At 36.9% G+C, this 13,293-nt stretch overlaps 1 protein-coding gene and 1 long non-coding RNA gene across 4 annotated transcripts in view; both read left to right on the top strand.

Moving 5' to 3' along the window:
* Positions 1 to 13,293, top strand: part of LOC134745668 (uncharacterized) — a 447,357-nt gene that overhangs the window by 148,432 nt on the left and 285,632 nt on the right. The window lies entirely within an intron of this gene.
* Positions 11,539 to 13,293, top strand: part of LOC134745541 (protein cueball) — a 34,341-nt gene continuing 32,586 nt past the window's right edge. For all 3 annotated transcript variants that reach the window (XR_010128192.1, XM_063679600.1, XM_063679601.1), the window contains exon 1: positions 11,539 to 11,738. Coding sequence is in view for 2 of the 3 variants with exons in the window: in XM_063679600.1 (XP_063535670.1) it covers positions 11,678 to 11,738 (61 nt within the window). In the remaining variant the exon portion in view is untranslated. The remainder of the gene's footprint in view (positions 11,739 to 13,293) is intronic.

The following is a 13,293-nucleotide window of genomic DNA, read 5'->3' on the forward strand; positions in this document are numbered from 1 at the left end:
AGCTTGCCGGGGACTAACTAAGTACCAAGTCCATATACTTCGCATCGTTGAACGAGACTTCTCCCAGAGAGTTAACAATGCATAGGTATATTTGTTTATGTTTCGGCCTAGCCGGCAACATCGCGTCCGTTGGGATCAGAAATATATACCGGAATCTAGCTTGTAGGCCGTGTAAATATTTAGACAAGGATATTTATTGGTTCACTTTCTCATATTTCATTTGGGTTGGTAATCTAAACTAAACATAATATATTAATTTACTTTATGAATAAGTACAATGCACATAGGTAATTTTTTTGCATAAAGTAAACAAAATAAATATGTAGGTAACTTTCAAAAGCAAATTAAATTATTCGCATTTTACAGAAGCGGTATCCGACTTTGATGAGTTTAATGTTTAAAAGTTTATGTAATTGTAAATTTTACGTATTAAATGTATCACGATTTCACATTTCGCATTAATTTCCTTATATTTGCTTATGATTTTTTTTTATATCTATCTGACTAGCATTGTAGGCCGGGGACTTTTGATATGTTCATCTCCTATCCAAACAAAGCTACGAAGTCAAAAATTGTGTTCGAAGCATTTCCCTCTATAACTTTTTTTGAGCATTCATTTCCTGGCCTATTGACCCTTTTCTCATCTAATGAAAAGTGACGACAGGGCCAATGATGTACCTAGGGCACTATTTGTATTTACGTGTCTTAAAGAAACCTAGATCTAGAAATCTACATAAATCCTCAGCTTCACTAGTTCGATCGCCCCGGTCGTACCAAAACTTGAGTTTTCGTCGGATTTATTAGATCCTCGGGACGCATAGTACCGTTGAATGATGTGATGTAACTGAGCTGGGTAAGTGGCATCCTGGCTTTTGTCTAAGATACTTCAACGAAAACTGCGGGAGAATTTTGCCCTCGTCGACCATTTAGGTAAAAGTATCCTTACATGAATTGAGGTTTTGCTCCTGACACTGACTAAAGCCTGTGTATTTTTTAGGTAAAATGCTTATTCTTGAATACCTGTATTTTTCACTGTAGTGGATACAAGGAGCCGGACAGGAACACAATATTGACAGCCGCTCATAATGCCGGAAAATAACTGGATCAGTTGACAAATAGGTACACTGTTAAACAATGGAAAACAAACGGGCCGTACAGAGAGTAAGACAATCCGAAAACCGGCTTAGTATAGTCTGCATCATCTTAAATGACTTTTTCGTCTAAGACGGTAATGTGTTAAACAAAAAGCCATTGTCTCTTTTGTGCGAGCTGTCGGCCTTTGTGTGCCATTGTGTTACGGCGCGTGCGGCGCTCACACACAATGGCCGACCGCTTGCACAAAAGAGACAATGGCTTTTGTTTAACATATTACAGTCTTAGACGAAAAAGTAATTTGAGAAGATAAAGACCTATATATAGCCGTCAATTACACAGCCTGTAAGGCAAGCAAAGGAGAAGCCAGGAAGGCAAACGACTCTTTAAAGAATACTTTCAACATTTGGAGCTATTTGGGATCCACGCGGCGGGCTATTTGTAAATTGGAAGTCGAAATAATCTGAATATTTTTCACCATTTATCTCAATGTTTACAATGGTATAAAATATGTGATCTCACATCGTTTAGTTCTCGAAATTCCAAATGGCTTAAAGAGTCTCCGACTGCCTTACGGTACCTTCAGCTTCAAATGTTCGTAGAATGTGTCTCGATACTCTCGATCAAAAAGGCTTGTATGCCTTGTATTATTTAAGAACGAATATTAAATAGAATATTGTTTGTTCTCCAAAATTGTAGGTAATCAGTTACGTTTAGCGCTGCCGTAATAGCGCCTAAGAGCTTCCTAGGGACCTGTCTGTTTATTTAACAGATTCTTTATTTACCTGAAAAAAGCCCTTGGTACGACAAAGACCTATCTGGCTACAACCAGCAGATAAAGATAAGCCTTTGTGTGAGTAAAAGTAAAAAGTGCCTGGATTTGTGTGTTGTAGCGGCAAACGAGAAATGTAGCAAACATTTTTTGTACGTCATTTTATGGTCTTAAGAGATTAAAGGTTATAAGGATATACATATAGGATTAAGACAACACACAAGCTCTAAATAAACCATGGCGCAAAACTGATTAGAAATTTCAAACTGGATTGAGAGTCCGACCAAGACAAGTTTGCAACGATTTTGAGGGCTATAAGTCAACTTATAGTAAGTTTTATTTGTCCTCGCACTTTAAAACGTCAAAACCAAATCGCACCCTTCAATCCGTGTTATGTTGATAAGGTCTGTTAAAAGCCGCGGATACATAACTGATTTATAAAGTATGGAAATCCGAGCCATTTTTCAGTCTACGTGAAGCACTGAACTTACGCCGTTCAATGTAAAGTTTGCTCGTAAAATTTCGCGGTCCCGAGCATGGAAGATTTACTTATTTATTTTACATTTTGGCCAAAAAAACTTGCCGAATGTAGATTGACTCGCCCAGCAATGGGATGGGCGAGTAAATCTAGTTCCAGTTTTTGGCTACTGCTGCCTTTTTTTCTCAGAGAAATTATGCAGAATATTGAGATGGTCCCAGTTTTATTTGCTCACATTATTATGTATTACCAAAACGCGATACGTCGCTGCTCGCTGTGCTTATAATTTGTTACATATGCTCGATTCTCGAAAACTGAACTGAAACGCTGAAAATCTGTTTAAATTTTTTTTCAAACATCAAACATCAATAAGTATAGGTCAAAAATCACCTTATGTATTCCGTTCAGTCGCTTTGGAGTAAAAAATTGAGTTATGAATATCCACTCATATCCACACATCCATATACTTTCACGTGCATAATCATTTATGTTTAATATCCACACGGGCGATATAGAACTCGGAATGGTTATCTCCCATCTGGCTCCACAACACGCAATGCATGTTCTCCACAAAATGCAAAACTGCATTAACAATATAACAATGGCATATATCGCGCCGTCCTTGGGGATTAGCGAACAAGTGCAGAGTAAATTAGCCCTCGCCAGCCAATGAATGGATCTGAACACATGCGAATTTTTTTTACCCAGCCGGCGGCGCAGGGGTTAAGTCTGAACAAATAACAAATAAGTAATCATACAGAAAGTCCTTTTGGTCCAACATGCGCTTTAATTAAAGCAGATGTTAAAGACTAGCTTGCGACCGATTTTTTTTATCCTCTAAGAATGGATCTTCGAAGTTCGAATACAAAACCAAAATGGGGTTGGCCGGTCGAAGTATTTGCAGATGGCGCCAGCATAGCTTGCCCTGTCAATCCCATTTGTCCCATTGTGCATTGTGTTTTTTTTGGCCAGGATGCCAACCCTTTAAGCCAAATCTCATAGAAAAAGGGGCAAGCTATGATGGCGCCATCTATGCAAATCTTTGACAGTTGCCAACCCCATTGCAATGACATCCTGTATAACAACGATAACGAAGTAGGCAAAATAACAAAGCAAAAAAGGGCAAAGTTTTTGTTTAACTTCTCGTGATCATATTGATAGCCGATCAAGTGAAAGATTTCAAAATTTAATCACAAGCGCAGCGAGTGATTCGAAAAAATGAATCTTGATTAATGCGAGGGTTTAAAGACACGAGGGTCAAACTTTGCTACAGAGTGAAACCATTTTGTTTCATTGGGTTTTACCACACAAACGCGATTAACATACAAACTGTAAACCATTACAAATTAATCAAATCCAAATGCACGTTATTAAAATTGTTTACCACCAACCAACTTTAGGAATCAATTCAAATTTTGCATTTAATTACTTGCCACTTATGGATAAAATGACACTCTCTTTGTAAGCAGCGGACTCTCTGTACTTACACATGTTTTACCGAAATCTGTAACCATTCAAAGCCAAAAGACCAATACACTCATATGGACCCCATACGTAATTACATCCTTTTTGCTTAGCAGGCCGTTCTGGGGTCCATACAATGGTTCCCGTTCCCACAATAATTTCTGAGCGTATTATTTAACACCCTCCAGCGACCGATTTACGTTTTCTTTTGTTTCGAAAATCTACCTCGATTATGTAACTTATAATAAGGTAATAAGGTATTTAATTGAAAGAGATTATAAAGGTAGATACGTCGAATATGCTTAGGGTAGAGGTCTAGGGCTTAAGAACATTGTTGTGGCATTATTTGTTTCTAATAAAAATGTCGTTTAAACGTGCGTAATGTTTATTAGGGTTATTTGTATTCGTTTTATTAATAAAATCATTTGTTGGCTTTCCGATTTAACGTAAGCCAGTCTAGTAGATTAATGGATATAAGATACAAACGCTCAATCTAATAGTGCAGGTCTCAATAGGTAATAATAAGATGTACGGAAACCGTGAGTTGTAAAAGTTACAACGAAGAATCAGGGGTTAAGTATAGTCACTGAAGAGCGATATGTTTCCAAACGACATTTTGTAATTTGGCAGGACTGATATGATTAAACATTGATATGAAAGAACAAGATCAAGATAGTTTAGTTCAGTGGTACATGATCAGTACAATAAATGAAGAAATTCAAGATGGCGACCGTTTCTTTTTCATTCTGACTACGGATCCATATTATGAGGGCCTCCGAGAGGTGCCCCGAGCCAGCTGTGTTCCAAGGATGGATGTAAGAATTTCGCTCGCTCAGTCGCTCGTACGGTAAATAGAAATACGTATTACATAGGTACATAAATATAATCATCCCCGTGAATCAAAGATTAACAGATGTGCAGTAATCATTTTCAAATAAGTCGAGCGTAATCAGCGAGTATTGAATTGACATTTCCTTTTCCTCGTATGATGTGAAATATGTGAATGCAGTTTTTATTTAGCCATGTCATTTGTTAAAAGAAATTAGTATAGGGCCGATTTTTATTTTGTTGTCGTTTTTTTGTCAGATTTTGATAAAATGTGCTGATTAGATAGAGTTCCTCAATCCGTACAATAAAAGCGTAAAATTTCACCGTATATCCTAAAAAATCATCCCCTGAGTTTCGAAAACCCAGAAATAACTCTTCAAGCCACCAAATTTTAACAAAATCACGAAATAAAAAACTACGTAATAATATAAAAATCTGCCAAACAGAGTTTGTCAATGACGGGTAGTCGAAAAATTATCGATATTTTTTTTAAGTGCCATAACTAACTGCATCATAAAACTGTTTTGGTAATATTATAAGCCTATAAATAAATTAATATAGACAACATTACCGCTCAAAGCGCTCAATCTTACTAAATTACTTTAGAAGTAGGAAAACACGCATAGATGGTAGCAAGATGGGTAACGTTCTGATTATTAAAATACTAACGGAAAACAAAAGGCTGTGAAACAGACATAATATGCGGTTTATTCAACAAAAAACTTCAAGACTAAGAAACATAAAAATACAGTACAGTATAATGTACAAAGTAAACCCAAACAGCGCAGTTACTGGGGTAAAGTAATATGACATTAACTAGCACAGACCTACATGCTACTTGCTGAATATAGACTGGAACAGTCAGTCACAAAGGGTTAAAGTGTACCCCGTTTTTGTACAACTTATGACATTTTGAAGTAAATATTGCCAATTCGCGAGAAAGTCTTAGAAAATTCGCCCGCACGTTTATTCCTAGAAATATTTTAACGAAATATTTCCTGAGACGAGTGGAGTAGACTGACACTGTTATTTTACTAGCTGTGCAAGCAATCGCCTTTGCTGAACCAGTATGAATATAATTCCTGGTAATTATCCCTTCTGTGGGTTTTCTTCTTCGTTAAAACGATAATTTTAGTGGCAAGATCTATTCATAACCATTTCAAAATTACATGGACTCATAAAACATTGAAAAAAGGTTGTAATTTTAATATAAGTTTTTTTCTCACGTAACACATCCTTTACTTCTTTTGTATGTACATAAACCTCGCTGACCTCGCTCCGCTAAGCTGTTTCCACTACAGCCAGCGCTGAGCGAGGATAGGTAAATGAAGTGTTTCTAATGGTTCATGACAAACACAACACATCCCTCGCTACGCATCCTCGCACAGCTTTGGTATAAATGCAGCCTTATTCTGTCCCGTCTGAATAAACACAGTTTGTTAGAAGAATTGTTGTAACAACGATACATTTTTGGCGAATTAAAAGAATGATAAGGTTAAAACAAGAGTGACCCAGGAGATGTAACTATGGCAATGTACTTATCTCCTCTTGGGCACTAGAATGTGGATTTATAAAATTTAATTGTCTACAAGTTTTTATACCTAAGACGAGTGCTCGGTAAGCGATACGAATGAAGTCTGCTGGAAAACGAGATGTTTTACGAAGAAGCTTCAAGGAAACCAGCTCGGTGAACCCAAGTTTTAGAAAATGTTGCACATTTCCGTCCGTATGAGTAAATGCAGCTTTTGAAAATGTAGGTACTTTTAAATTGGGAAATTGTTTTCTTCTAATTTTTTTTAGAACAATTTAGACACGAGTCACGAGCTATAGTAGTATACCTACTTGTAATTAATCTGGTAGAAAATCTTGTTCTCGTACCCGTACACGTGGCAATGGTGTCCTGGGGGCCTAGCTAAGATGACAATCGTTGATAGAAAAGCGCTTTTCTCCGTGATAAGGGTAAATTTTGTTTAACAAAAAAAAGTGATAAAAACGATACGTACGCTACGGCAACGCTTACCAAGGCATTTTTGCTTACTGTTGCTACAGTAGATAATGCTTCTAGTTTATATTTATATTTATATTTATTATTTTGAAAATTATCCCGTTTACGAAGTTACCCCAATACACCTTATCCGGTTCTAATTTCTATGTACAAGATGTGAGCGTGTTACGTCGGCGTCGCTCGGATCAAACACCTGAGGGCCTCGCTGTCACACTTAAATAAGAATTTACAAGTGCGACAGAGAAGCAACACGTCGAACGTGGTTCGAGGTAGGCCCTCTGATTTCGATGCATGGGAGCTCTCACGAGATTTCCGGCATTCATTCAACAAGTTTGTCCTTTGTACGGAATTCTTTTACGAGATCTTTACGCCATAAGCATACCTAACCTACTGTATTACCTACGCATTGGGAAGGTCAGCGAGGTCAAAATGTTACTGTAGTTAAGTCCCCACTGCTCCCCAGCAGAGGCTTGGTTCTCCATACAAACGTAGTTACGCTCTCATTTTAAAAAAACTTGCTAGATTGCTCTGAAACTTTGTACTTACAATAGGCTAACGTATATCTATGCCTTTAATTAGTTTATGAAGCTTCAGATACCATAATTTAAAAAAATAGAGCGATTTTTTTTTTCCACACAAAACTTGTTTTTGCTCTATTTCGGGTGTTTTAGAAACTGAAGCTATATAAACTAATTACAGGACTACATATACCTCATGTGATTGTATGTGCAAAGTTTTATTACAATCCAACACGTAGTTTTAAAATGAGAACGAAACTCCGTTTGTATGGGAAGGTGAAATTCGGACTAGCTTGCTGGGATCTTAAATGATTTTTATACAATTGTCTTAAATTATTTCTGTACATATTTAATGGCATACTTAATGACTGGTTCTATTTTGTTTATGGGCGACTAAGTTATTGTAGGTACTTAATTTATGTTACTCGTAGGTATTGTGTTTGTTGTAAAAGGGCCTGCACTTGCCCCTTAACCTGTCACCACAGAGAACATTAGCATAAAAACCCATTTTCAATAAGATTTGTATTTTTTTTAAACATAGATAACTGACGCTTAATGCCATCTAGCGACGAGTTTTGGGACTAATACAGTACTGTCGCGCATAACATTTGCAAGCTCTTCTCCCAGGCTGGCTCTATCGAGTCTCTTATACCTACAAATGTAGGAACTGTTTCATAGATGGCGCCACAAACTGATGTCAGTAATAGTAAAATAATATTTTCAGGGTGACTTTCAGACATTGCACGATGTGTACTGATAGTAAAACCGATGGATAGTTTATTATTTTATTGTAATTATTATATCGGATTATATGCACTCAATTTTTATTCGTTAGGTTAGTAATTGATTGCGGAAAGTTCAACAGGAAAATGTAATTACATCTATTGATTAGAAATACATCCGCATTGAAAAACATAGAGCAAAACGGGTAACTAATATTAATGATAATTATTTAATTACACAAAAATAATAATGCACAAATGGCGGATTTAACGATAGTGACATTCTGTGCCAGTTAACCATAGGGCCAAACAACGACATGTTTAAAATGCTAAAATGGTGCAAAGTGAAAATTGGAGCAGAGCAGATCAATATACCCAAACATAAAATGACGAATTAACATCACAACACGAAGACATAAAATGTTTTAAAGTACCTACAATAATCAATTTAGGAAGTGAAGGATACCAAAGTCGATGACTAACAAAATCGTTGTCGTTGTTATACTTCCACTCGCATACCAGTAAATACGACCTTGAAATAAAAGTAACAAATACAGTAATTTATTGCTAACGAATTAATTGAACAAACATATTATGTCAACCCGTAATGAAATTTAAATTGTCGGTCGTTTCCGGTCACGAAGTAAATACTTCCTCTTCAAACGTACTTCCCGTTCCCCATAACTATATCTGAAACTTGATATATGATGTATTATCTATAAAACTACAATGTAATAATTATTGCACACCTCTCTATATGATGTCAAAAACTATGAATTGTAGAACGAGTTCTCTGCTAAAGTTTTCAAAAATTACTGTAATACAGTTAGGTTTTCACAAAGTACGACTTAGGTTTTCTCAAAGTACGACAGTTAGGTACCTATAAGGTTTAAAAAACCGCCCAATTGCGAGTCACTCACCCAAACCCAAAGCTTATGCTTGGTAAGTAAGGCACGCTACTTCTTATAGGTTTTCACGGTAGGTTTTCCTGTAATGTGTAAAGTAAATAACTTTTCCCCTCACTAGCTCGGAAAGCCGTCTTTTATCCTTTAAAATAATATAAAATAATATAATATCCTCAATGCTTAAGTGGCTCCTGTGGTGTTGCTTACGTCCATGGGCGACGATGACTGCTTCCCATCAGGCGGCTCGTCTGCTCGTTTGCTGAATATCACATTAAAAAAAAAAAAAAAAAAAACAAGCGGGGGAAAACGCATTTTATCCACCAGTGGGGAAAGTAATTTGACCTTGGATGGAGCGCGTTTAAGTAGCTTTTGACAGATAACAAAACGTAAAACGCTCATAATAAGCGTTTGTTCCGTATTAATTATCATTAATAAATGGTTTGAGAATTTAATAAAAAATACCAAATTTAGCTTTATTTAATGATTTTAAGTCATAAACCTTAAATTCCATAAGAAACATTTGTTTTTTTTTTTAATGATGTTGAATGTAATTCTGAACGCACAAGTTGAGTCGATGCAATTTCAAAACGCATCGTCAGAAATGTCAACATTGTCAACAAAAAATTTCTCAACCGATTCCGACACGTAAAAATACACAACTTTCAGTTTTCTGTTATAATATAATATTATCGTTAAAAAAAAATTAGTGATTCCAGTGATGAAGATGATCTAACGCCTGTAGATATTGCACTTTCCTCGCTATAGTGAGGGGAAAAGTTTTGTGTTACACACGGGTGCAAATGTATTCTACTTCTCGTGTGTTGAAACACTCGCTACGCTCAGGATTCTATTTTAGAACAACTCGCTTCGCTCGTGGTTCAACTATAGAATCCTTTCGCTTGCTCATGTTTCAGTTCCACACTCGCGGGTAAAATACAACTTTGCACCCTTGTATAACAAATAACTAATTTATCAATTTTTAGACCAGGTAGTTTAGTTTCAGTGATGATAATTTTCGATCTATTTAATCTATTTTCCTAGGTAACTTCAAAATGTTTAATATTATCCTAAAATTATTAAAAAAATATATTATTATTCACAACAAGCCCTTCAATTTGAATCGTAGCATTCGTAGCAATACGATGTAGTTTGTAAAACGTTATTTTTTTAAATTTTTTACTTTCCATCACCCCTGGAGTTCCATCCCTTCATACGATACGGTAAAATTGTCACCAGAGAGCTTGTATGCTTGATAACCATCAAAATAAACCATGGAAACCGAAGTGAGTAGAATAGAATCCACAATACCGCAACCTTGACAGTGACATCTCGGCAACCTACGGCCCTATTAGGAAACATTGAGATAATATTGCAAAATCCGATTATTGTCATGACAACTCTGTCCGACAATCCAACATCATTGACATTTAGTTCCGTGTCTAGACTTGCAAGCAGTCAAGCACGCACGACACAAGACAACAACCATGCCAAGACCAACTAAAGCTAAGTAAACTGCATGAAGTAGATGTACAGAAAATGCGTCAAATTATTTTTCATCACACTTGCTTGAAAAAGATCTTATTTCATGCAGGTGTACTGAAGGACAAAGGCCTATATTGTTTCCGAGAGTTATGGATTCTGAAAAAAGCTATAACTCACGATGGTGTTTTTTTTTTTAATTATGTAGTAGTAGTAGTAAACTCTTTATTGTACAAAAATACATATTATACATATTATTATTTATGTCAGTAGCTTTTCTTCGCAAGTGTGATGAAAAACATTGTGTGTAACTCCGGGGGCAAGAATATTGTCACTCGAGTCTTTAATTCATTCCAGCCTGCGGCTGTCGTGACTATATAGACTCTCGTTCACTATTTCACTTACCCCCCCACGTTGCACAATGTACTATACATACATCTGTCCGCATTATCATATAAAAATAATAAGTTTATATTTGTAAAGGAAAAAGAAAAGTATCATTCTATCCACGCATTATCCACTAGAGTTTAATGTAAGTATAGTGTTTGTGTATTGTTTTCGTGTGTGAAAAAAGAAAGTTTGTATTGTATTGTAACGAAATTATCTCATTTGCATTACGAGGCACATTTTTGTCTACGTGAGTGCAGAATGTAAACATAAACGGTATAGCTATGATGTCACGTGTTGTGAAGGCCACTAGACCAGCGGTTCTCTTAACTTATTTGCCCCACATAAAAAAAAAACATTCGTCACTGTGGATGTACCTAGATATATAACCCGCTGCCATTAGCTAAGGTAGAACTAAGTAAGTATTCAAGTAAACACAGGTTAATGCATTTCAAGTGTCACATTGTAAAATGTAAAGTAAGCAAAAAAAACACAAGGTGTCCATTGTTGTTAGAACATGTGCCACTGTTTTTCATGTGTTTTCTGAATTAGAAAATGTTTCAAAAAATGAGACGAAACACGTACAAATTAAACGTAATTGCACAAATAACTTCGTGGCCTTCTAACTTTAGCTATGTTGTAAGGATAAAGGAAAACATTATTATCAGATGTCAGGCGGAACATAGAGCCGGTAGTCATAATTTAATTAGGCCAAAACCTGTAATAGCAAGCTAATCATTAGGTAGGTAGTTATCATTTCCGAAGTTCCAAACGGCCTCCTACGCTGATCGCGATAAGACAGAATGCCGCATGCGCGAAACTTCTTCAATGAACCTATTGTCGTTCTATACAGTACTGTGCAACCGGTGACGGTGACGCTGGCGGTGACCGCGATTCGCCAGTTTCGGTCGAACACGCGGCGCGAGCGGTCGTGCCGCCCTCTATCAGATATTCCGCTGAAACTCGCCATTTATTTCCGATCCAAATGTGCTTTTGAATGAGACTGTACCAAAATTGATGAGACAAAATGTGCAACGCGCTGTGTTTCGCCCTAATCGCGCTTTCTGTAAACTTCGTGAAATCATGGGGTAAGTAGTAAAATCAGCTGATACGCGGGAGACACGTGCGTTTTTTTTTCTGTGTTATATAATATATGAAGGTTATTGTTGAACTAAAAAGTATTAATAATGACAGTCGGGTTCATTCTCCATTCAGTTAATTGTGATATTTGATTAAATAACATCAATAGATTGTCAATTTATTTGGCGCCACGGCACCATTGCCGGGGGACCGCTAGTCACGTAGGCCACTTCGGTGCTAACCGGCCGTGTTAGAAAGCTGCTAATTCGGTGGATGCTCGGTGATAAACAGTGCAACACAACTTAGTAACGTAGCATTTCTGCAGTGTGGAAAACTGGAAAAGCGGCTTAGGGTCGGTTGCACCAAACTGTTTGTCATTGTTAGAGTTCGCAAAATTTTATTGTATGGAAAGTTTCATAGGTACTAAGGTAGTAAGTAAAGTGCCGCGGTTATTCAGTCTGTCAAGAGTGTCAAGTGCGTGCGGATGGTGCAACTGGCGCTTAGAGTGTGAACGTTATCATTTAAGGGCATGTAAACATAGCAATCATATTATGGCCCAACTGCACTTTAGCTGACGCGGAGTTCAGGGCTCATATTTTTTTTATAGAAAGTACTCATCATAATATTCATATAATAATCTTTGTTTGTGTAGACAGCATGACGTGGTAATTATCAACATGCGTGCGTTATTAGCATGTTACTTTACAGTCGTTACATCAACTGAATATTTACTAGGTACCTATTTACTCCTACATATGTAACCGTGAAAATATACAAGGTCTCGTCACCAGTGAAAATTAAGAGAATTGATAATTTTCTTTTTCGTGCGTATAAATGAATTCTATACTTACTACTTACGTCTTACATATATTCAGTCTTCTGAATTTTGATATAAACGTAGATATTTGAAGCTAAAGATTTTTATTTCCATTCCTTTGCCATTTTTATAGACTTGTATGTTAACGGTAACGTCGGTAACGGAATGAAAGGATCGATAATGTATGGAAAATTTAGGAACCTTCTCCTATTAGGATCGAAAGAGCTCATGATTCTGAAATACCTATGTATAACATTATTTAAAAAAAATTAATAATTAAAAAATCCCAAAATCAGCGGTGTCATTCAGGAATTCGAGCCAATCATGCAGTTTAACTAGTAGGGATCTAGGGATTGGTTGGTCAGTTCGTATTACGCGCGCGATTGGTCGCAGCTCATCATTTTAGCCTTCAGTCGCCCACTGCTGAGCTGAGCATAGGCCTCTCTTAGTGTACGCCACTTATCACGGTCCTGGGCTAGTATCATCCAAAAGTGCTCCGCGAGTTTTCTAACGTCATCCACCCAACGAGCCAACGGACGCCAGGCGCTTCTTTCATCAGAAAGCGGACACCAATCCGTCAAACATTTTGGTCCACCTGCCATCACCTGGCAACGTGTCCTGCCCAAACTCCATTTAAGCTTGGCTTACTGATGTGGCTAGGCTTAAATCGACCTATAATCAATTAATCAATAATCAATAATAAGGCTTGTGAACGTCATCCACCCGATGTATAGGGACTTACAGGG

This window comes from Cydia strobilella, chromosome 11, assembly GCF_947568885.1.
Source record: "Cydia strobilella chromosome 11, ilCydStro3.1, whole genome shotgun sequence".
In the NCBI taxonomy this organism is placed as follows: Eukaryota; Metazoa; Arthropoda; class Insecta; order Lepidoptera; family Tortricidae; genus Cydia; species Cydia strobilella.